The following is a 25,317-nucleotide window of genomic DNA, read 5'->3' on the forward strand; positions in this document are numbered from 1 at the left end:
AAATTCTGAGCCCCGAACAAAGGATTCTTGGGGGGTTATATAGCTTAGGGGTCTTCCTGTCTACGTGACAAACGTGGGATACAGAAGCAGAATGTGATAATTGTTCTATCAGCGGGGGCGCTAGTTGCAGTCCTACTGACTATCTGGCCACCTGCCCTCCCAGACGGCACCATCATTCTCCCTAGGGCGCCTGGGGCCTGAGCAAATAAAGGTTAAACAGAGGTTTTTCAAAGTTTCCCACATCACTCTGAGCCAGTTCTAAAATGAAGTTGTCTGGCTGTCAAGCTCACAAGGCAAACACTTTTAAATCAAAAGCTACTTAGCTACCTACACTAAATCCAGAGTGGTAGGAGCTGTGCAGACTATAATAAAAACAGTCCAGTGGAGTTACAGTCTGAAAAGAGCAAATTAGATTTGGCATTTTTTGGTTAAGTATATAATTCCTTTTAAGGAAGATTCCCACCCCAAATGAAATTATTTAAATTTCGAATAATAGCGTTCTGTATCTAGTCAAAAACCAGAACCACCATCCCAAAGGGTCTTTGCACAGGTAACCCAGGTATAACTGGTTTGGACTAGCCGAGGCTGGATAGCCGAACAGTGGGTTTCCAATGTACTTCAAAAAAAATTAGTCTCCGCTCCAAGGGTCTCGAAAGGCGCTTTTCCCACACCACAAATTTCTATAGAACGCAATTCTGGGATTCGATCAAAATTAAAGGGCTCTACTTTGAGCCGGGCCGGGCCCAAGAACCTGATCCCGGCCAAAGAACCTGGTCCCTTCCCCCAGTATTCCCCTAGGTACCCCCGCTTCCGGGTCTCGCTCCAGTCCCGCCCCTAGTACGTGGCCCCGCCCCCGTGCTGTCGGACACTCCGCGGCTTCCGGGCCTCGGGCCACGCCCCTTGCTCTCCGGGAGACTGCTAGCCTAGGGGGATCACTAGACCGTCGCTCAAAGTAGCTTTCCACACACAGATTGCGGGTTGGAGTTCGCATTTTAAGCGGCACACGGTACTCTGACTTTGTCACTTGGTAGGCGAATGCTACCTTGCAACTCGTCGCCTCCAATACATCTCCCCTCGGGCTCCGACGCTGTCCACAGTGCCCACGCTACCCAGGGCCTGGTAAAGAAACCGGAACTCGCCCAGACAGCGCGCTTGGGTCGGGGCTTCTGCCGCTCCGCCGGGCGCCTGCGCGCGTCGCCTCTTGCGTCACTCGACCGCGCCCACGTTCTCGCGGCGGTGCTGCTCACCGGTAGCGGCTTGGGCTGGAGGTTGTTCAGGGCAAGTTGCCCTCAGGGCTCCCCCATGGAGGAGACGGCGTTTGCGGTTGCAGCCCCGGATGCTTGCACCTCCCACTGGACGGCGACGAAGGCGCTGGCCGCGCGATCGCAGGAGAGATCGGCCCACACGGCCTGTGGGAAAGTGTGAGCAGAGGTGAGCGGAGCCGGGTAACGGAGAGGAAGTCGCGCGGTCGCCTGCCCACTTGGGTGAGGTAGCCACTCCATTCCCCTTTCGGACAGCGCCAAGGCGCTAACGGTGGGCGAGCCTTATCCTCTGGGGCTGGGGAGGGCTCTGTGTGGCGCCTTTCTTTGCCCCAGGACACTGAGCCAGGCACGTTCTGAGATGGAGGCGGTTTTCTTCATAACCTGCGTCGAGGAATCCCGCCGTGGATCGGGTGCCGTGAACCGCCACAGGAACCTGGCTCGGTCCTGTAGGGCGCGTGTTAAGTCCATTAAAACAGTTCCCTTTTGTCGTGGTGAGTTTTGGGAGATTGTTTTAGATCCTGCAGAGATGCTGACAGTTGGACAAGCCTTAGAAGGCGGCGGAGACCTGAGCAAGAGTGTTTTAATCTCCCTACTTTTATTGCGTCACCTAATCCTCTTTCCCTCTCCGAACAACTGAACAAAACCTATTCGTTTATAGCTTTGTGTCTCTTCAATCTCTTAGGTAGCTTTCAATTCACTTGATAGAAGACGACGCCTTAGTTTTGTTTCTAGAAATTCACTGTATAGTATGGGCTTAGTATTTTATTTATTTATATTTATATAAATATATATGGATATATATATGGAAATATGAGAGAATATAGATCTTTATTTCATGGAGGCTAGTAACCAAATTTTAAAAGGTAGTAACTATTTAGTCGTCTACCTCTGTATTTCCTACTTTCCATGCCAGAGCTGCTGCCAAGGCTTATAAATTTAAATGGCAATAACAGATATTTACGAGGAAATGAATCATCTCTACTTCCTCCAGTCATTTTTTCCCATAAGAGAGAACACATTAAACTTACATGTAAGTGAGAATTTTAATTTATGACTTAATGTTGCTAAATTAGGGTTGTTGGAGATGCAGGTTAGATTATGTAGCATTTACAAGGATGGCTTTTAAGAATAATTAGCCAAGTGAGAGGTTGGAAAAAAAAATAAAGCTTGTGGAAACCAAGCAGAATTAGTACAGATGAAGAACTCTGAAGTTTTACTATCATATGGGCAAGAGTCGAGTCCCATCGACACTGAGGTCCCATTTTAGGCTGTGTCACTTTCCTTGGGGTCCTCTGCATGGGACTTAACCTCTGGGAGGTGGGGGTAAAGGTATTTTCTTCTCATTATTGAATGGGTTAGAAATAATTTATATCAATCATGTGGACCAGTGCCCCTGCTGGTGTTCACTGAGTGGTAGCTATTTCGGTTAGGGAGCCGGAATAATAAAAAAGAATTACATGAATTTTTAGGCCGGCTGTATTGTATAAAAGTACCCTGTTGTGGTACCCCACCTCCCCTTGTGCATCCCATGTCAGCCTGTCAGCCTCAATGGCCTTTCTTTTCTGAGAAGCTGGGTATTGCTCATCTGTGACTTTCCACTTGCTTCTTCCTCTGCTTTGCTCTTTTCCCATCCCTTTCAAGCCTTCTTTGGATGTTACCTTCTCTGCTAGGCCTCCTAACCAACCCCACTCCCCCCACTCCCCCGATGCTATTAATATGTTTGACTTTCCACCATAGCATTTACCACCTTATGATATAATTAATTTTAGGGAGTGGGAAGGGAGGAAGAGAGAGAGAGAGAAACATTAATGTGTAGTTGCCCTACTGAGGGTTTGGCCCATAACCCAGGCACGTGCCTTGACTGGGAACTGAACCAGCGACCCTTTGGTTTGCAAGCCAGTGCTCAATCCACTGAGCTATAGTAGTCACAGCTACTATAACATTCTCAAGTATTCTTATTGTCTTGCCCTAGCTCTAACAAAGTAAACTCCATGAGGGCCTGGTTTTGGCCTGTGTTATTTACCACCGTATTCCTGCTTCTAGAAGGTAATTTGTATTCATGTAAATATTTGTTGATTGAGTAAGTGACCTGAGTGTGCCATCTGTGTGCAGGGAGCCACCACAAAGCACACGTGATTCTTCTACGTAAGTAACCGGAGTGTTGTCTAGCACTAGCGTCCAAAGGCAGGTTAGGTTCAAGGCTAGGAAATTCAGGAAAGGATGATTGCTCCGGCCAACGGAATGTAAGCAGGGCTTTCTTGCAGAGGTGCTTTCCAAAGTGGGTTCTGGAATGAGAGGGAGAAAGTTTCCAAGGTGTGGAGCAGGGGAAGGGGCCTGTCGGACTGTCAGCCCACTGCCGACTTCGGGCAGAACATGGCGTATCCTAACTGCAGTGTTGGAAAAGCGGTTTGAAAAGGCAGGTTTGGACCGAATGGTGAAAGACTTAGTTACTGGATTACAACATCTGTGCTCCCTTCTGCAGAGACAGAAGCCATTCCGGGTTGTGAACAGGAGACTGAGGTAGCAGAGGCATGTTCTCTGGGGCAGCGTGGGGGCGGCCTGTGTTTACGCTGGGTTAGCTGGGTTAGGGTCGGGGGAGACATGCAGGGGCCAGGCCGAGTTTAAGGAAAGTGGAACCGGTCTGGCACCCTGGCCCCTGTATCCAGCTTGGGTGATGAGAACAGAGAGGGTGACCTGCGCTGGAGCTGGTTCCAGCGCCATGTGCTCACCTTCTGCCTGACTGAACTGGACTGGGTGGGAGGGCATCTGGCTCCGAATGAAACCAGGGGCCTGGGCCTGGTCCCGCTGCCCTCTGTGCCCCGCTGCCCACTGTGCCCCGCACCCAAGAAGCTGCCTAATTAGCATTTCTGTGCCTGTTTTCTCATCAGAGGCCCTGACCTCAGATCTTCTCTAGCTTTTGTGGAAGTGAAATGTTGCAGTTGGTTTAAAGCTGTAAATCGACTGAAGATGGCATCACTTCTAAAACTCACTGACTTTGGTGATGTTGCCTACTGTTATTCTTTTCTTTTTTGAAAGATTTTATTTATTTTTAGGGAGGGAGAAAGAGGGAGAGAAACATCGATGTGAGAGAGTTGGAATTCACACGCTTTGGACTGGGGACCCAACCTACAACCCAGGCATGTGCAGTGACTGGGAATCGAACCGGCGACCTTTCGCTTCTCAGGGTGATGTCCAACCCCCCTGAGCCTCCCCCGTCAGGGCTATTGGTCATTTTGTAAAGCAGATTTATTTGAGGCTTTCCTCATGGATGTTGGCAAGGTAGTCCATTTTTCCCTATTTCTTAAATTACCAGTTTCACAATTTTATTTTCTTCGAAATGTATTTATTTCATTTTCAACACTAGCATTCAATAAACGTTAATAGTAAATATTTGTAAATATTAGTGAACACAGTTGTGAAAGTTGTGTTAAAATTTACAAAGAACAAGCTGGGAACTCAAAGTTCTTTGAAAGCGTGTTTAAAACTTGAATAGGTTATTTTCAGAATTTTCAGTTCTCGCAGCTGTGGCATGCTTGCTGTTGGGGACTTTTGATCACTTTTATAACTCCAGTGCCTGTGATGAAGTAGCTGTTCAGGTGACCACATACAACTAACGGGAGCAGCCCAGGGTGGCTGTGCTGGGGAGGGCGGTTATCCACCCCAGTACCTCTGGGAGGTCAGGTGGCCAAGCAACCAACCACCTGGGGCTCCTCTTCTCTGATTTAGGAACCTCGTTGAAGGTTCCTAAGAATAGGAAGAATCCTTAAGAATAAAAAAAAAACAAAAACCTCACCTTCCTCTGTCTGGTGTGGCTTGGTGCCTTGAGCGGCCTGTGAACCAAAGGGTTGCTGGTTGGAGTCCCAGTTGGGGCACATACCTGGGTTGCAGGCCAGGTCCCCAGTAGGGGGTGCACGAGAGGCAACCACACATTGATGTTTCCCTCTCTTTCTGCCTCCCTTATCCTCTTCCTAAATAAGTGAATAGAATCTTTTAAAAAAACTTAAAAAAAAATTCTGTTTCAGGGCCTCCCAGCTGTGACTGACTTGCAGTCAGAGAGAGGGGAGCAGGGCTTTACCAGGTCGGTGAACAGCCAAGGAGCTCACTCCTCTCAGGACGAGCAAAGTGGGCAGCTTGGCACTTTTATGTCGATTGCCATCTCGCCCCTCCCCCACCTTCCTTCTTGCACACAGATAGTCCCAGAAGTGAAGAAACAAAACTTGAATTCCAGAAAGACTGATGACTCTAACTTGCCAGTGTGAGTCCCTTTTGTGGGAAACCAGCACAAAGAACCAAAGTTGTTGCCTTTAAGGAACTTAGCGAGTTTATCTTCAAAAGTGGAACATTAACAGAATATTAAATTTTATGGGGCTGACTATGGACGGAAGTGCCAAGGAGAGGACAGTGCCTGTGGGTTGGAGCCATTTAAGTGTCTGTAGCTCAGCTGGAAGTGTGACCCAGCCTGGCGTGGAGACCAGGCCACCGGCAGTGGTAGGAGGGTGGGGTGGGTGGGCGGGGTGGGTGTCCAGACCCAGGGACTCAGACCCAGACCCTGTGGCTCATGGGAGCCACAGCCCTGTGCTGGGGCCGGAAGTGGGCGGCAGGAAGGCCACTCTCCAAAGCCACGCAGAGTACCCACCCAGTCACAGACGCCTCCTCTGTACCTCTGTGCGTTTGGCATTTCCCTAAAAATCAAAGAAAGAGAGAAACATAATTGTCCTCATCCTCTTTCGCCCCCAATCCACTGAGCTACACCAGTCAGGGCCCGTGATAAATACATTTAAAACAGCCTTCTGAAACTTTATACACATAAGTGGAGGAAATTCATGTGTAGACCTAGAAGAGTTAGGAATGCTGACCTTTCAGTGACCTTAGGATAAAATGTGTAAGATTCTGTTACAATATGTTGTTTTAATGGCCTCTTCCTCAGCTCCTTAGTAGGGGTGGGATTTTCTCCTGTGGCACCTGACACTGGGCTACACTGGCCACCACACAGGGCCACGTGGGGCCGTGGTGGGAAGAACCAGGGGCTCTGGGAGGTGGGCTTTGTAGTGAGGGTGTGTCCCACCAGCTCTGGTGGAAGGATGTGACCCGCTTGCTTTCACAGCTGTACCTGGGGGGGGGCAGGGAAGCAGGAACGGAAACTGTGGGGTGGGAGAAGGAGGGCTATTGATTGGCTTTGGGCAGCAGAGAGAGGAGGGCAGTGTGTGGTCAGGTGGTTTTACCAGGTGCCAAGGCAGCACACAGAGCGGGTCTTAGTTTTAGACCTCACACCGCCTGTAGGGGGCTTGCATTTAGTGACAGTGAGTAGTAAGCCTTAGTAAGTACTAGTAACTCACCACTGGGTGTTCGAAAGTCAGGTTTATGTGTGCAGAGTGTGAATTTGGATTTGGGAGGCTGTCCTTTGGCATTGGAATTGTAGATAAAGCTGTTGATTGTAGATAAGCTTGTTTCTGGTTATGGTCTCACAGATAACAAAGTGCCATTTCATTGATTCCAGAATGTTCAGATCTTCAAAATGGAGATTTATGAACCAGGAACTTGAGTCACTTCCTCACTAGTGCTCCCACGATGATTAAGAACATAGTTCAGGATGGCAGTGTTGTAAAGGATGGGGAAGCGTGTATGGGAAGGGACGCCCTTATCAAAGCGAGGCGACCCTTGCTCGTTGGAAGGGCACACCTGCCGCCGCACTGCTGTAGGATGCTGATCTAAATGACGCGGTGGTGCCCTGGCTGGTGTGGCTCAGTGGTTGAGCACTGGTCTGTGAATCAGAGTCACTGGTTCAATTCCCAGTCAGGGCATATGCCTGGGTTGCAGGCCAGGTCCCCATTAGGGGGTGTGGGAGAGGCAACTACACATTGATGTTTCTCTCCCTCTTTCTCCCTTCCCCTCTCTAAAAAGAAATAAAATCTTAAAAAAAAATGATGTGGTGGTTTTGTGTCTAACAACCACTCAAGAACAGGTGACTTTATTTTTTTAGTCACCTGTTTCTATGTGACCCCATCCATCCGGACTTATCCCCAAGGTATATGTATTAAGAAGTATTTGAGACTTCCAAATACCTGGGTGCCCAGGATGGAAGAGCTGCTGGCAGGCCAGTGAGGGGGAGCGGGCGTCAGCACGGACAGACGGGGCGTGCAGTGCTCGGGGCCACGCTGCAGGCGCACGGCTTACAGACGGTAAATTCACCAGAGTGCGCAGAGGTGGTGCTCTCCCCTCGCCATGTGCCTCCCAGGCCCCCACCGCCCCACCCCCGTGGCAAATGCTTACGTCTCTTTGCAAACTGACTGTCCCGAGCAGCGGGGCTCCCCAGTTCTCAGGGATCCCACAGGCAGGCTGAAGTGAGTTCCCATAGGCTGGGTGTTCCCATAATTTGGCTCGTAAAATGGGCAATGGCTTACTCATGTCAGAATCCTCAGGGACCTTATAGGTGGTTTAACTTCTTTCTTCCGTGTGTCTTCAGGTCATGGCGCATTCGCAGTGACGCCCCCATCTAGAGGCAGGCCCGAGCGTCCACTGCCCAGCTGAGGAGTTTTCCCAGTGCGTCATCTTGCCTGTGGAGTGCAGTAGGGGGACTGGAGGGGTTTCTTACAGACACGTAACCTCATCCATAGTGCCTGTGACTGACACTTACAAAGACTCTGCCCTGGGTTGTGGGCTGCGTCCCCAGTAGGGGGCACATGAGAGGCACCACCCAGTGATGTTTCTTTCCCTCTCTTCCGCTCTCTCTAAAAGTGAACAAATAAAATCTTTAAAAAAATCAGGAAGTACCGGAAAATTGGGTGGTAGTTATAACCAATCGTGAACCTTGTTGCTGAGTAACGTTTTTTTCCCTCCACTTTCTATGCTTTGTTTTCATTCATTTGTCAACAGTTCATGACTTGGTCGTTGGGACTTGTGGCTTGAGCCGTCCAGTGCCCGTGGCCTTCATGCTCTCTGACAAGGCCACCAGCAGCACGTCTGCAGCCTGGCACACACACGTGTCTGCTGGGGTACCACATTCTGCTGACAAAATTAGGGCAATCCGCCTTCTCCCCACGCACCCCCCGATGGGCTAAATGAGCAGTGAATCACCATATGCTTATATCCACGTAGCTTTCTAAGAAGATGTGTGGGTGAGAAATTTTGAGTTTCTTTATATAGGTTATTTCAAAGGACACATTTGTGAAGTTAGTAGGTGTGTTTATAAGCTAGATATGTATATTTATGCCTCATTTTCATTGTGTAGAATGTTTTTCCTTTTTCTTTATTAACAAATATTTATTTACTTTTAGACAGAGGAGAGGAAGAGAGGGAAAAGGGAAAACATCAATGTGTGGTTGCCTCTTGTGCACCCCCTACTGGGGACCTGGCCTGCAACCCAGGCATGTGCCCTGACTGGGAATCGAACCTGCGATCCTTTGGTTTGCAGGCTGGGCACTTAATCCACTGAGCCACATCAACCAAGGCTGTTTTTTTCTTATAAGCAAAGTTTTGTCCCTGTGGACTGTCAATTAAGACTGGAAACATTTTTATTTTTTTAAGTTTTTATTTATTTATCCTTAGAGGGGAAGAGAAAGAGAGAGGGAGAGAAATATCAATGTGTGGTTGCCTGTGTCCCCTGCTGGGAACTGCCTGTGCCCCCAGCAGGGTCGTGTGTCCCCTGCTGGGAAGTGGACTGGAAACATTTTTAAAATATGAAACCAGAGTTTATAAAATCAATGTCGACGTGGTTCTGAGTTAACCTTGACCTGTAATATCGTATCTGTTTACTTAGTGCACAGCATAATAATTGACTACCATACTGGAATGATTACCATAGTAATTGACACCCATCGCTTCCATATACATGTTTTCTTGTTTTGAGAACTTTGAAGATCTGCTCTCTTAGCCACTTTCAAATATCTGGTATTGTTAACTGTGGTACCATGCTGTACATGACGTCCCCAGGACTGATGTATCTTGTAACTGGGAATTTGTACCTTCTGACCCCCTCCTCCCAGCCCCCACCAGTGGTGACCACCACTTTGTCCTCTGGTCCTGTGAGTTTGGGTTTTCAGTACAGCTTTATGTCGAGATACCATCTTTTGCCGCAATCAGATAAGCACTAAATATAAACACTACATACATTGCTTTTCGGTATCAGTAACAAGGAAAGTATTATTGCTGTATGTGGAGAGAAATGAAGCACAATGTTGGATCGCACGGTGCTGTCCTGATCGCTCCCTGAAGATCTCCTTTCGTTTTGTCTCCTGTAGGTCTGCAGCCTGCCTCGTCTTGGCTCCTGCACCGTCACGTCCCTGTCTCACCGTGATCAATGTGAGTGACAGGGACTTCTTGAGTCACGAACGAAATGAGCCAGGGGCGTGGAAAATATGACTTCTATATCGGTCTGGGCTTGGCTATGAGCTCCAGCGTTTTCATTGGAGGGAGTTTCATTTTGAAAAAAAAAGGCCTTCTGCGACTTGCCAGGAAAGGCTCCATGCGAGCAGGTAGGTGGTGCTGCGGGGACTGTGACGTCAGTGTGCGTGCTGACGTCCTCGGGGGCTTTGACAGTAGACGCGGCCCCTTTTTGGTTCCTAGTGAGTGTATTCATAGCTTCAAACCACGAGGGTTGTAAATGTGGGTAGAGAATGCAACATCAGTTTTGTAATGAGAAAAACGGGAAGTGAGACGATGTCCAAATAAGCTACCCACTCGGCCCTGCAGTTATAATACCTGGGACCTGGGGCCTGGGGCCGGTGCCGATGAGCACCCAGCCATTTACATTCTGATGAGTCTGCTGAGAAAGGAGGTCGGGGTCTGCAGAGGATCAGAACCTCACTCAGGACGGGGCTGTTTTGTCTGGGACAGGATTTTTACCTTAGGCATATTTTTCCTAGAAGAGAGAGAGGGCTTTCCCAAGGTGAAAAGTCCTCAGTCCAGTGAACTTCTGCAGGGTGGGTGTAGGCTGTTTTCCCAGAGACTACTCACAGGTCAGGGGGCTCCGGGGCACACCTGACGTGCTGGCCCCCCCTCCGGCCCCCTCTGATTTCATCTGCTGCACTTACGACAGCGCCCAGCATTGCCTTGCATCCTGCTCGAGTTCTGTCAGTTCAGCCTCTGCGCCAGTTCTACACCTGGTTCCCACCTCCTAGGAAGACCTGCTTTGACAGTAAAAAATGCTACCTCCCTATTGGCTGTGCCATCTCTGTGGCCGAACCTCATCACCCAGACTGCGAAGTTTAGCTTCTTTTTTTTGTTTTTTGTTTTTTTTATTTTTAAAAAAATTTTTTTATTGATTATGCTGTTACAGTTGTTCTATTCCCCCCTTCATTCCCCTCCACCCTACCCCCCCATCCCCACCATTACCCCCGCTTTAGTTTATGACCATGTGTCTCAAGTCCTTTAGATTCTATATTTCCCATACTATTCTTGCCCCCCCCATCTATTTTCTATCTACTGTCTATGCTACTTGTTTTCTGTACCTTCTCCCCCCGTCTCCTCCTCCCACTCCCCCTGTTGCTAACCCTCCTTGAGATCTTCATTTCTATGTTTCCACTCCTGATCTAGCTGTCCTTTTAGTTTGCTTTCATTTTAGGTGTGGTTGTTAGTAACTGTGAGTTTGCTGTCCTTTCACTGTTCATGTTTCTTTAACTTCTTTTTCTTAGATAAGTCCCTTTAACATTTCATATAATAAGGGCTTGGTGATGATGAACTCCTTGAATTTGATCTTATCTGAGAAGCACCTTATCTGTCCTTCCATTCTAAATGAAAGTTTTGCTGGATAGAACAATCTTGGTTGTAGGTCTTTGGTTTTCATGACTTGGAATACCTCTTTCCAGCCCCTTCTTGCCTGTAAGGTCTCTTTTGAGAAATCAGCTGACAGTCTGATGGGAACTCCTTTGTAGGTGACTGTCCCCTTAGCTCTTGCTACTTCTAGGATTCTCTCCTTCATTTTAATCTTGGCTAATGTAATTATGATGTGCCTTGGTGTGTTCCTTCTTGGGTCCAACTTCTTTGGGATTCTCTGAGCTTCCTGGATTTCCTGGAAGTCTATTTCCTTTGCCAGATTGGGGAAATTCTCCTTTATTATTTGTTCAAATAAGTTTTCCACTGGTGGCTGTGCCTTTCCCCCTTCTGGTACCCCTATAATTCGGATGTTGGAGCGTTTAAGATGTCCTGGAGGTTCCTAAGACTCTCCTCATTTCTTTGAATTCTTGCTTCCTGACTTTTTTCTGTTTGGCCATTATTTGCTTTCTTCTGGTCCACTCCATTGATTTGAGTCCCAGTTTCCTTTTCATTGCTATTGGTGTCCTGTGTAATTCCATTCATTTCAATTAGTTTCGCCTTCATATGTTTCTCTAATTTGTGGGTATAATCAACCAGTTCTGTGAGGATCCTGATGACCAGTGTTTTAAACTGTGCGTCTGAGAGTTTTGCTATTTCTTCATCGCTTAGATCTATGGGCTCTGGGGCTTTGAGATCTTGCGACATTTTTGGTCTGTTCTGGCGCTTTAAGTGTGAGAAGCGGTGCCCTAGACTCCCAGGTCGCTGGGTTGTGACGCTGTATGTGGGGGCGTGGTCAGAGCGGGGAAATGGCGGCGCCCTCTACTGCCGCTTGCTGCGGGGGACCCACCGGGCCCTGGTCCAACCGCCCACTCCCTCGCCTGTCCGCTCGCGCACAAATGGGCGACCACAGTCAACACGCAGCACCGCTTTCCCGCTGTCTCCTCCGCAGTCGCTCACTAGGTCCAACCCTGCGCCTGGATTCCACGCGTCTGGATTCTGCGCCTGAGTCCGTCTGACCAAGTCCTCCTGTGCAACCCCTCACCAGCCGCTGGTTTCGCCCCTTACCGGTCAGGCTGAAGAATTTGTTGTTAACGGACTTCCGAAAAGTTCAATTTTTCGTGTTCTGGCTGTGTTTTCTGTTGCTAATATTTAGTTGTCTCTAAACTTGGTTGTGTGAGAAGGCACCGCACATCCACCTATGCCTCCATCTTGGCGGAAGTCCCCCGAAGTTTAGCTTCTGTTGGGGTTTTATGGACAGAGGGGAGCCCCTTAAACAAGTACATTCCTACTTCTTGGCCAGTCCTGTGGTGTGTACTCTTTTTTGCCCGTGATGGACGTACTTTTCAGAGGCTCTCCTTGCATCGACTTTTTCTTTTGGACACTGTTAAGGACCGACTGCTTGACTTGATCACTTTGTTGGGGGTCAAGGTAGAGTGAAAAAGCAGGAGGAGCTTCCGGTCAGCTCCAGACTTTGAGCACGGCTCTGTCGGTTTACACCTGGTCAGCATGGGCTCCTCTGTCACAAGTCACAACCTCATAGGGCCTGACCCACCCCTGTAAGGCTTGTCGGCTCTCAGGCTAATTCCTCCGAGAGTGGACCGCTTTTGATTGGTTTATTTTCTTTACTCCACTTATTACAAAAGCTGACTTCACAAAAGACTGTTAAGGGTTGATTTTATTCCTTCACTCAGTATGATGGTAAAACCTAAACATTTTCAGTATTCCGTGACCCTCTCATCCCCTTTTGTTATGTGATCATAAAAATATTATCTAAGAAATCCCTTTATACAGGCCAGAACCTGTAGTCAAAGTAGCAATGAGCAACAAATGAGATCTTTTAAAATCTGGCATTGCTAATAGTCGTCATAATTTTGTAGGGGCCTGATGATCTTTCCAAGAAGTGAACTGTGTTTTCATCCACAGGTCAAGGCGGCCACGCGTACCTCAAGGAATGGCTGTGGTGGGCTGGGCTGCTCTCCAGTAAGTACAGAGACTATTTTCAGGAAACGTTACAGTTGTATACTATTTACAGATACTGTTACAGCTTCATGTTACTAGAAGTTTTTTCAAAGTTTAAATAAGTCCTTTTACTAATGAACAAAACTCAAAATATTTAAAATTGGCCCTGGCTGCTGTGGCTCACTGGATCGATTGCAAGATGTGAATTGAAGGGTCGCTGGTTTGATTCCCAGTTAGGGCACTTGCCTGAGTTGCAGGCCAGGTTCCCAGTAGGGGGCACACAAGAGGCAACCACACATTGATGTTTCTCTTCCTCTTCTCCCTCCCTCCCTTCCCCTCTCTCTAAAAATAGATAATAAAATCTGAAAAATAAAATTTAAAATGGAAGCCTGTAGAGGTCATGTAGCAGTTTAATAGCTTCTGTAATTTAAGCGGGGGTCTTTTTTTACCTGTCCGATGAAAACCCGCCTGACTGTGCTTGTGTTTTCATAACTCTGCTCCGACTGAGAAGGTGCTTTTGAAAGGGAAAGGGCACAGGAAACACCCTGTTTTAATTCCCTCCCCTGGGCTCCCCCTTCCCAGCTGGGAAGCAGTGCAATGGACAGGACATTCCATAGAAAGGGACAGAGGAGGCCCGGAAACCCTGAACCTTCCAAGTCTTAGTTAAATCATGTGAATGTTCTTTCTAAGCCTGAGGGCAGCTGAAATAGCACTGTGCCTGATTTGACTATTTATTCAACAAGTTCTGTTTTTGTACACCTGGTATTGTTCCGGGTGCTGGAGATGCAGTAGTCAAAGAAAGAGAAAGATCCTTCCCCAGGGAGAGTGAAGACAACAGTAAACAGGATCATAAGGTGCAGTGTGTTAGGGATAAATGCCAACTGTGGTTAGGACTAAAGAGGGAAGGGATGTAAAGTGAAGGATTGAGAGCTTTTACCTTTTAGAGGCGGGGTCGGGGCAGGTCTCACATTGGAGGGATATTTGGAGGAAGAGCATTTTAATTATTTTTTTTTAAAGATTTTATCCAGCCCTGGCTGGTGTGGCTCAGTGGATTGAGCGCCAGCCTGCAAACCAGAGGGTCACCAGTTCGATTCCCAGCTGGGGCACATGCCTGGGTTGTGGGCCAGGTCCCCAGTAGGGGGCACACGAGAGGCAACCACACATTGATGTTTCTCTCCCTTTCTCCCTTCCCTTCTCTAAAAATAAATAAATATTTTTTTAAAAAGATTTTACCCATTTTTAGAGAGAGGGGAAAGAAAGAAGAGAGGGAGAGGAACATCAATGTGTGCTTGTCTCTCGTGTGCCCCCAAATGGGGACCTGGCCGGCAACCCAGGCACGTGCCCTGACTGGGAATTGAACCAGTGACCTTTCGGTTCACAGCCTGTGCTCAATCCACTGAGCCACACCAGCCAGGGTGTTATTTCCGTTTTGAGTGGATATGTTCCTATCTGAGAGTTTTCTTTTGTTGTTTCTCCCAGTGGGAGCCGGTGAGGTGGCCAACTTCGCTGCCTATGCCTTTGCGCCTGCCACCCTGGTGACTCCGCTGGGTGCCCTCAGCGTCCTTGTAAGGTAAGGGCGCAGGGCTCTGTGCGTGCGACAGCTGGCAGCGCTGCAGACCGGAAGTGGTTGGGGCCGGCTCGTGACACAGGCTCAGCGCGATTCACATTTAAACACCCCGGAGACTGCTTTGAATGCCGTGTCGTAATTTGCCTTTAAAGCTCATCTTCTGCACCCAGAACAGCCGGCAGTTTATGGGAGAAAAGGCTTTTGTGCTTTACCTTGTTTGTGTTCAGAGCCAACACTAGTTTTACTTTATTTCAGTTTTTTAAAACTCAAAGCAGTGCCCTTGTCACAGTATTTATCATATGACACGTGCACCTGGTGTGGGGGTGGCTGGTGATGAACAGATTTCTACCTATTTCAACCACCAAAAATCACTGCCCGGGGCAGGTTAGGTGCCTCTAAAGACCAGCCCTGGGTGCTTGTTTGCAGAGAACCATCCAAGATTTGTGTGATTTCCACTACTTCAATTATTTGCTCAAATGCTAAGCCCATAAAAAAGGCTGGCTTTTGGTTTCTGTCCCCAAAGTTAATTCATAGGTATTTTTATCTTTTTTTCCCCCAAAATTGTGTGTGTGACCTCCAAATACTCGGCATTTATTTATAAAAATTGTGTATTTATTCCCACATGTTTCAATTCAGTCACCTTCAAAGTACTCTCCACTTGATGTAATACACCTATCGAGACTTTTTCCACTGATCAAAACAGTTTTTGAACTCAACCAATTTTGATGCCTTTACATGCTTCTGTCATTTTTATGTTTCTCCTCTTCCACATTGCAGAACGTGTTTCTTGGAAGACTTTTTTTATCTGGAGAAACCAAAAAAGTCGCTCGGGGAAGATGGAGCCCAAAGGGTCATGCTCTTTTTGGTTAAAAACTGCTGAACACTCAGTGCACCTGCTCTCATAAATCACCCGTCATGAAATGGGCAAATGCATAGAAAGAGTACTAAAAAAAAACAAAAACAAAACAAACCTCACTGAAGCTGAACGCAACCTCTCACAACACCACCAGCTGATGCACTGATACTGATGGGTTCCTAGAACACTAACCTAGTGGGGGAAGCCTGGACTACAAGGGGCCTGCCCTCCAGAAGATAGTTCCGGGGTTTTTTTGGGGGGTCCCCCAAACATTACACATAAATGACATTATTTTTCAAGATAGCATGTATTATCTATAAAGATATCTTACAGTATAGTCTTTAATCCCTATTTTTCTGTATATTATACTAGTACATTTATAGATTTATCCTGTATTTTGTAATATTTGGATAAAATTAGCTATAAAGCATTGAAACTTGATAATTAATAGGCAAATTATGTAGAATTAAATGAACACATAAGAAGGATGCATCAACCAATGAGAATCAATTGAAGTTGAGCAAATTTTAAGCACTGGTTTGCATAGATTCTTAATTAAGATACAAATTTGTATGTAGCTCCACTTATTGTACATTTCATGCTGATTTCCCACAGTAGAAGGATGGTAACTCTACTGGTTTAGTGTGCGGCGAAGCAGGTGATTCCCAGGGGCCTTCATTTTGTGATCAAAGACATTTTCTGCCCCTTGGCCGGAAGCTGGAATCTATATAAGCCCCCAGTGTTTTAGTTCAAGTTCAACTAGCTAATGTCTGAATTGTGTTGATAATTAGAAATGAGAAAAGTAGCCGAACATTTTAATCTTATCCACCTCCTCCTTCCCGTTTTAGTGCCATTCTTTCTTCATACTTTCTAAATGAGAGGCTTAACCTTCATGGGAAAATCGGGTGTTTGCTAAGCATTCTGGGATCCACGGTGATGGTCATCCACGCTCCGAAGGAAGAGGAGATCGAGACGCTCGACGAAATGTCGCACAAGCTCGGGGACCCAGGTGAGGGAAAGAAAGGCTGCATTAGGCTCACTGTAGTGTTGCTTTTCAGTTTAGTGGGTGTTTTAGTTTGTCTGAACGATTTTATTTTTTATTTTTTAAGATTTTATTTATTTTATTTTTAGACAGAGGGGAGGAGAGGGAGAGAGGGAGGGAGAGAGACATCACTGTGTGGTTGCCTCTCGCGTGCCCCCTACTGGGAACCTGTCCCAAAACCCCGCCACGTGCCCTGACAGGGAACTGAACCAGTGACCCTTTGGTTTGCAGGTCGGTGCGCAATCCACTGAGCCGCACCAGCCAGGGCTCACGCGCGCGTGTGTGTGTGTGTGTGTGTGTGTGTGTGAGAGAGAGAGAGAGAGAGAGAGAGAGAGATTGGTCATTTGACTTCGGGAGCTTTTAGGATGTCCTCTTTGCCCTCACTGTCCAAAATTCCTCACTCACTGCCTGGATGTGGGTCAGTTTTATTCTCTATTCTGGGTTCTGGTTTGTTTTTTAACTTCATTTTATTTTTTGAGAGAGAGAGAAAGGGAGGGAGAAAGGGAGAGAAACGTTGATTGGTTGCCTCCAAATGCGCCCCACCAGGGACTGAACCTGCAACCCAGGCATGTGCCCAACCAGCAGTCAAACCCGTGAGCGCTCAGTTTGTAGGATGTGCTGGGTTCCGGATAGATTTGTTTCATTTTCACTTTTTTGTAGCACACAAAACAATACTTTGCAAGAATTATACCAACAAAAAGGTAAACGTGGCTTATGAGTGAGGGAAAAGGAAGCAGGCTCTGGTGCTAAAAAGGAATACATAACTAGGTAACTCCGTATCAAAGTAACAATTTCAATGAGACCTCAATAACAGAGTAGGAAGAGGGGAACAGGAAGCCTTCTAGCAGGCCAGGGGCCAGGCGTGTGCAAGCAGTGGGGTAGAGGAAGGGCCGATTGGAGTGGAGTGGGAAGTCAGGCTGGGGAGAGGACTGGGTGAGATTTCAAGGGCCTGGAGAGCCCAGTGAGGAACTGAACTAGGGCTACAGGAGGTCAGGGGGCCCTGAGGGGGCTGAGTGCGGAGGGATGCAGGGAAGTGCTGGCCGGGCCGGTGGGGCCTGGGGCCTGGGGCCTGGGGCCAGCTGCGTGGGCGGAGGTGGATGCTCTGGGGAAGTTTGCATGCTGGGCGCCCTTGGCCTGGTGGTCTGGGCAGGAAGAGACGTTGGGGTAGGATCCTGGCTGCCTCTGGACACAGACAAGGTCAAGTTCGAGTTCTCTGAAGACTGAAACAAGGAAGTTAGGGCAGAAAGTCAGGTTGAGGAGTAACTGATTTCTCACCCTGGCGGCCCTGTTTCCCAGTCAGTGACTGACTCACTAGTCTTGATCAAGCACCTTAAGCATCTCATCGGCACGCCTGCATCAGAGGTAGCAGAAACCTTTGTTTTCCACGTGACAGGTGAGAGAACCAGAGAGTTTCGGTTAATTTTCCCAAGTCACCGAAGTAACTAGAGAAGGGCCGGGCTGGGACTAGGCCTCTTCACTTCTAGCCTTCAGGGGAACTTGCCCGAACCTGGTTGGGTGTGTCGGGCTTGAAAATCAAGGCCACTCACATTTGGGTGTCTCAGTTGGCGTGGCCATCAGCTATCAGTTTTCACAGCGGGATTTACCTGTCCACCGCCCCACCCCCACCAGCTCAGCTTCCTGTGCACGTGACTGGCTGGCTGGTCGGGCTTCTACCCAGAAACTGTGTGCGTTACTGACCCTTTACTGACCCTTCTGTGCCTGCCTGACAGGCGAGGATGCGCTGGCTGCGGGGGCCTTGTCGGGCAGCCTTGTCATCCTCCTCCCCGGGCAAAGCACACAAGTGACTCTGAAAAGGATGAGCTCTCAGGCCCGGGCCGGGTAGCTCAGTTGGTTACAGCATCATCCCCATATGCCAAGGTTGCGGGTTTGATCCTTAGGACATAAACAAGAATCAACCAATGAATGTATAAATGAGTGTAACAACAAATGGATGTGTCCATTTCTCTCTCCCTCTCTTAAAAGGGAAAAAGGGGAAAAAGAGCTTAGAGTTGAAAAGATCTTCACCTCCCTCCCAAACTGAAGCCCCTCCGACAGCACCTGGACAGGTGGTCACCCTGTGGCCGGGGTGTCCGTCCCTTTGTCAGGACAGCTGTGAGGACCAGAAGGCTCGGAGTCTGGGCCTAGGGACTCGGCTGTGTGACTTTGTAAACAAAGTAGCACAGGCCTGGGCGCCAGGCGACTTCCGCCAGAGTTCTGCCCGCGTCATTTGCCACGTGGCTGGAGTAAGTTATTTATCTTCTGCGAGTTGCCTGTGCTTCATCTGGGGACCTGGGGGAGGACGCCCGTTTTACAGTGACTGTGCGTGTGAGAGATGACGGAAGGAAAACGCCCAGTTACGGAGTCTGGCACAGAGGGCTGGTTAAAGGTTCAGCTCTCAGCGTCATCTTCCCCGTTGTCCGCCTGCAGGTCCTACGGGCCTGCGGTGGATGACTGGCTTCGGGGGCCATGCAGTTCCTAACCCCGAGCCTCCACCACGTCTTCCTCTTTTGGTCGTCCTGCCTGCGGCTGTGCCAGTCCCGGGTAGTGCGCCCCCTGATGGCACCCCCAGGGAGGCCTGAGGGCTCCGGAGCAGGGGTCGCCCAGGAGCCTCCCCGCACCTCACCTGGGCCCCCTTGCGCTTGTCGGGCAGCCTGGCGCACACGACCTTAGTCCTGTGAAGCCTGCGGGCGTGTTCTCGTGAACGAGGTTCAAGCCTGCCCCGCTGTGCTCTTTGTAGGGGTTTGGTTCTGTTGTTTTTAGTTCAAGAGCAAACTTTTGTTAACCGAGGGCCCGTCGTGTTTTGGGTACTGTGCCATGTTCTGTGGGCACAGGCTGCGGGGATGAAGTGTCCGAGTAGCAGGCACGTCTGTCCTCCATGACCTGTCCCCACTTCTCGGCATGAAGTCTCCGTGTGGCTCTGAGTTTACTGTGGTTGAATGAGCGAAGGACTAAAATCGTCAGTGGGAATTTTTTTCAAAAGTGAAAAGATATTTCCCCGATTCACTTCTTTTGTGAATTAAGGGATTTTGTGCAAGCCCAGGGCTCCTAGCCCAGCCCTCGTGTGTCCCCATCTGGGGTGAAGCCCAGTTTCCAAAATAAACCTGTGCTGTTCCGTTCAAGGCCAGAATCAGTGCACATGGGCTGTATTTGCTGGGTGGCCCTCACACCCTGGCACGGAAGGCCTCTGGTGTGCCCCCATCAGGCAGTGACACAGGCTGATGTCCCAGGGCCACCAGGAGCAGGCTCCAGTGGCTGCAAGGTCATGGGAGGGCATCTCCCAGCCGCGGCTTCAGAGGAGCCGGAAATTCTGCCTTAGTGCTGCGCGGGGCCGCAGGCCCAGTGCCTCTGGGTCAAAATCTATCTCTAAATGTCAGATATGTGAAAGTTGTGGTGTTCAGCTCTTCAAACCCACAGTCAGGAAGGTTCTGGGAACTCTGGGGCGCTCTCTGTTTGTCCACTTACTTGTTCCTCAGGTGAGTGCTGTTTGTGGGTTTGTTGCTGTCAAATGCTAGTCCTTACTCGGTTACCATGGAGACACCCCCGCTGGCCCCGGCCCCCATGCCAGAGGCTGTAGACTGGGCTCTGCAGGCCCACGTTCTCCATGGAGGTGGAGTTGTCTACGTCCTCCTGGTCGCCCCGCCTCCCGCTTTGCGGTGGGAGACGGGGCTCGCGCATGCGCATGTGCACTCGAGACCCTCCGGGAGTCCAGTCCAAACTTCAGTACTCTGGGAGTTTGGGGTTTGAATTATTCCTTGGATTTCTAATCTGTTTTCTCTTTGAAAGTTTTTTCTCCCGTTGATTGGACCTCCTGAATTAGACCACTGTTTTTCTTAATATTTTTTCCTAATTTTGCCCTTTGTTCTGTCTACTGGGAGAGATCCTCAGTTTTATCTTCTAGCCTTCCTTTGAATTTTTATATCTGCTATAATTTTTTAAAGGTTTTATTCTATTCATTTCTACACAGAGGGGAAGGGAGGGAGAAATAGAAGGAGAGAAACATCAATGTGTGGTTGCCTCTCATGTTCCCCCTACTGGGGACCTGGCCCACAACCCAGGCATGTTTCCTGACTGGGAATTGAACCTGTGACCCTTTGGTTCTCAGGCCAGAGCTCAGTCCACTGAGCCACACTAGCCAGGGCTGCCATTCTATTCTTAGTTTCCAAGGGCTTGCTTTTTGTTTTTGGATTCTTATTTTTTATTGTGACAGAACAGAAACCCACATAACAAAAGACTCACTCCTGGTGTATTCCAGAGTCCCGTCCAGTCCCCATAGGTGCACGCACGGTGATGTGGAGCGGGTTCCCTGAGGGCCTTTGTCATTCAGCCTCAGGGTCATTCAGGGGCCTGTTCCTATGATGTTTAGTCTTTAGTTTTTCCTTTGTCTTTAGTTGTTTAGTCTGACTTTCCACAGCCCGGGTTGATACCAGCCGTGGTGTGTGGACAGATAGGCAGGTCAGAGGACAATGATCACCTTCCACCTGAAGTGCTGTTTCCGCTGTGTTGGAGCCGGTTTCTTTCCATTTCCCCTTATTCTTGCTGCTAGACCCTCTGGCTATGAACCCATAGCCTGTGGTGTGGACTCGGACGCCCCCTTCCCCCGACGCTTGCACTGCGGTGTCTCTGCAGCCTCCTCCCCAGGCCGCTCTGCCTCTTCCTCTGGCCTCCGTGTGTGCAGCCGCTGGGCCCGCAGCGCCCTCGGGAACCGCGCGCAGGCAGTGGACTGACTGCCTGTCTTCCCTCCTTTCTGGAGTCCCGGCCCAGCATGTCTCCTCACTTCAACTTCCTTTGTCGACCCAGCCCACTGAACTCCCGCCGGCCCCGGTGGCCCTTCCTGCTGGCCTCCTGGCCCTGGAACTGGCAGTCGCTTATGGGACTAGTCCGTGGGCGTTGCCCTGACCCCTGGGGCTCCCGTTTCTCCAGGTGGGGCTCCTGGCCGCCCCGACTGCTGAGGAGACAGTGGCAGTTTTTATTGTTTCTGTGCGACGGAAGGCCCTCTGTTTGGAGGTGGTCCTGTCCCCACGGAGCAGAGGCGTCGCTGTCTTTGGGACATGGCAGCGCCGCTCCTGGCGGTCCTTCGCCTCCTTCTGGGGTTGGGCTGCTCAGATCCCCAGCGGCGCCTCCTGTTACCTGTTCTTGGCTTTGTGTTTGCTCCTCTGAATGTCCTGTGGCTACTTGTGTTATTAGCAGCATGTGAGGTGTGAACAGTGGCTGCTGTGCCTGTTCTTCGTCTGGGAATGCAGCGTTGTACCCCCCTGCCCCCCCCTGTCCCTATACAGAGCACGCGGCACACGGGGCCGAGGGGAGCTTGGGGCGCTGGTGGGCTGCTGCCGCTCCACGGCTCCTGTTCTGCCAGAATCGGCAGCCGTTCCCATCTGTTTTCTAACTGATTTGCTCTTCCCCCCAGTGGTCGTCCCTAAATGTGTAAAAATGTACTCCACCTACAGCAAACGTGACGTGAAATTCCCGTCCTCTTTGAGCCCAAGGTCACCCTGTGATTCTCTCCACCAGGTTCCAAGGAACTCTGTCCACGAGAGAGCCCTCCCGGGGAGGGCCAGAGAGAGCTGTTTCCAGAGCAGATGGCTGGGCATCGACCTGATGCCATTTTCTTTGCTATAATTATCAGGATGCCCGAGATGCTTCCATAAAAATGTTTGTTGTGAGCCCTGGATGGTGTAGCTCAGTGGACTGAGTGCCAGACTGCAAACCAAAGGGTGTCCCCTGGTTCGATTCCCAGTCAGGGCACATGCCTGGGTTGCAGGCCAGGTCCCCAGTAGGGGCTGCATGAGAGGCAACCACGCACTGATATTTCTCTTCCTGTCTCTAAAAATAAATAAGTAAAATCTTTTTAAGAAAAATGTTAGTGGTGTGAGTTTGCGAATAGAAGCCTAATTTACTCTTCCAGTGCGTGTGTCTGACTGAAGTTTGTTGAGTGTGTTGTGGCTGGGGCAGCAGACAGAGCTGACTTATTTCAGGGCCGCACCGGTCCTCCTTCCTGTCGACTTGACTTAGTCTTGTCTAGGATTCCCGGTTTTCTGTAAGTGTGTAAACATCTCACTAACAAGAGCCTGTCTTCGCCTCCTCCAGGTTTTATGGTCTTCGCAACGCTCGTGGTCATCGTGTCCTTGATCCTAATCTTCGTGGTGGGGCCTCGCCACGGACAGACGAACATCCTGGTGTACATCACCATCTGCTCCGTGATCGGGGCGTTCTCGGTGTCCTGCGTGAAGGGCCTGGGCATCGCCATCAAGGAGCTGGTGGCGGGCAGGCCCGTGCTGCAGCACCCGCTGGCCTGGGCCCTGCTGCTCAGCCTCGTCGTGTGCGTGAGCACGCAGATCAACTACCTGAACCGGGCCCTGGACATCTTCAACACGTCCCTCGTGACGCCCATCTACTACGTCTTCTTCACCACGTCGGTCCTGACTTGTTCGGCCATCCTGTTCAAAGAGTGGCAGGACATGCCCGCGGACGATGTCATCGGCACGCTGAGTGGCTTCTGCACCATCATCGTGGGCATCTTCCTGCTACACGCCTTCAAGGACGTCAGCTTCAGCCTGGCCAGCCTCCCCGTGTCTCTCCGGAGAGATGAGAAAGCCGCGAACGGCGGCCTCGCGACTATGTACGAAGTTCTGAGCAGCAACGAGGAGGGTTTAACCTGTGGGATCGAACAGCACCCAGGGGAGAACGTCTCCCGGAGAAACGGGAGCCTGATGGCCTTTTGAGAAAGATGTGATCACAAGGTCGGTCCACCATGGAGTGATGGTGAAACGAATCGGAGCATCAAGATGTGTCCGGGAAAGGGTTCTCCTCAAATAATGTTCTCTAGAGACAATCTTTTTTAAGGTTTGACTAATTTGGACCAAGGAATTACTTTTCTTATATTTAAATGATGGTAGCTCACTAAAATGACCTCAGTCCCCTACCGATTCTTGTTAACGTTGTTATTGTAGCAGTATCTCAGATCTTTTTTTCACCAAACCCTGAGTGCACTAATGACAATTCCAAGTCTATAAACGCTTCTTCAGTGTGATGACTGTCTGCACCCTTGTGGCCTCCATTCGCATCCCTACTTTAAGGCTTTTTGATTGAATAATAAAAGATTATCTCTATCCTGTGATTTAGCTTACCTACAAAAATGACTCCCATCCGATGAGTTATTTTAACGTGTGAGAGAAAAAACTAAGTAGGGTGACTGGTTCACAAAACAAAGGGCAGGAAGCCACCGTACAGAACGCCTCTCCCTGTGACTGGGCCGCACATGTCACATGCCCTTCCCGGGTGGCCTTACACCAGCGCGTCCTGCGGCTGGTGCGCGGTTTTGACCTTCAGTGACTTGTCCCTTGAGCCCCGAACCTCAACTCCCGTTTTCACATCTTCTACTGGGCAGTGTATTTTCACAGTGAGTTACGCTGTCGTTTAGGTCTTGTAACAACTCTGGGAAAGGAAGGCAATTTTAAAAATTTAGTTTATGTTACAAATGGAAACAAAGCTCTGTTTGAGTCTGAATGCTTAGACCTTGTCTGTAAAATCAGGGTTTCTTTCCAAGTATTGTATGAGTTCATTTATATTTAGAAATATAAATGAATAAGGTTCATGGGAAACTTCAACTGTGTACAGAAAAGGTAGAAGAGAATAATGAACTCTATCCAGCTTCAGATCTGTGGCCATAGCAATTCACTGTAAAAAACTGACAGTGAATGTCCCTTGGGGCGTGGGGAGCTCTCGGGCAGTGTCCACTCTGCTGCCGGCGCCCCAGGTCACGCAGCTAGGCTTCCCCGTGTGACCACCCGCACCTCGCTCACGCCTTCACAGGCCTCCATGAGCATTACCAGGGAGGAGCTGACAGGCTCAGAGTGTCATGAAATAATTTCATGAAATTTATTAGACACCCTCTGGGGAGCCTTTTTAGACCTTTTCCCCAACCGCCTCCCCGTGGGATTCTGTGCCACAGCTGTATGCTGGTGGATGGGCTGTGCCCGCCTCTGAGCGTCATATGTAATAGAGCAAGAGCAGTATCTCTCTTGGTGTGGTGCTGCCCTCAGCCAGAATGCAGCGTGTAAGCCCTGGCTGGTGTGGCTCAGTGGATTGAGCACAGGCCTGCGAACCAAAGGATCGTGGTTTGGTTCCCAGTCAGGGCACGTGCCTGGGTTGCAGGCCAGTTCCCAGCAGGGGACGCACGAGAGGCAACCATACACTGATGTTTCCCTGTCTCCTTCCCTTCCCCTCTACAGATAAATAAAAACTTTTAAAAAAGAATGCAGAGCTTAAGAAGAGTAAATTCTTCATGATTTAACACTTAAAGCACTTATCTTTCATATGAGTGCTTAGGACATTTCTTTTATAATTTTTGTTTGTTTTCTCATTGTATTTTTCCCATTACCATTTGTCACCCCCCCCCACCCCGTGGCTTATAATTCTTACAAAATTCAGTAATAGGAATAGTTTAAAATTTAGTCATTACAACAAATTTTCATTCTATTCTACACTCAGTGTGGGATGAGAACAGATACTCCCTCACTCAGACTGCTGGTCCCAGGTTTATCAGTTCACGTTAAAAAACAATAGCTTGCCCTGGCCCAGGTGGCTCAGCAGATTGAGTGCCAGCCTGTGAACCAAAAGGTCACGGGTTCGATTCCCAGTCAGTACACGCCTGGGTTGTGGAGCAGGTCCCCAGTTGTGGCTGTGAGCGAGATGACTGGATTCTCTCCCTCCTTTCCTCTTTCTCTTAAAATGAATAAAATCTTGAAAACAAAAAGTTATCAGTGATTTGGTTAAGAATAGTTTTATTTCCCTTCATCTAACGTCAACCAGCACAATGGAAGAGTCCGCAACATTTTTAAAAAAGATTTTACTTATTTTTAGAGAGAAGGGAGGGAGGAAGAGG

The 25,317-nt window shown here is 49.2% G+C and overlaps 1 protein-coding gene across 4 annotated transcripts; it reads left to right on the forward strand.

Moving 5' to 3' along the window:
- The first annotated feature begins 902 nt into the window (after nt 1-902).
- NIPA2 (NIPA magnesium transporter 2) lies at nt 903-24,689 on the forward strand. Of its 4 annotated transcripts, XM_053658821.1 has the most exons (7): nt 1,371-1,431; nt 8,136-8,377; nt 9,500-9,733; nt 12,936-12,992; nt 14,451-14,541; nt 16,243-16,403; nt 22,521-24,689. In XM_053658821.1, exons 3-7 carry the CDS (start codon nt 9,595-9,597, stop codon nt 23,153-23,155), a joined length of 1,083 nt encoding a protein of 360 aa, XP_053514796.1. In that variant the 5' UTR covers nt 1,371-1,431; nt 8,136-8,377; nt 9,500-9,594; the 3' UTR covers nt 23,156-24,689. The 4 variants fall into 4 exon arrangements, with proteins under 4 accessions (XP_053514797.1, XP_053514794.1, XP_053514796.1 ...); XM_053658819.1 differs by lacking the exon at nt 8,136-8,377 and having other exon boundaries at nt 1,343-1,431; XM_053658820.1 differs by lacking the exon at nt 8,136-8,377 and having other exon boundaries at nt 1,402-1,484.
- Nucleotides 24,690-25,317: the final 628 nt, after the last annotated feature.

Source organism: Artibeus jamaicensis, unplaced genomic scaffold (genome assembly GCF_021234435.1).
Source record: "Artibeus jamaicensis isolate MK-2021 breed Jamaican fruit bat unplaced genomic scaffold, CSHL_Jam_final scaffold_612, whole genome shotgun sequence".
Lineage (NCBI taxonomy): Eukaryota > Metazoa > Chordata > Mammalia > Chiroptera > Phyllostomidae > Artibeus > Artibeus jamaicensis.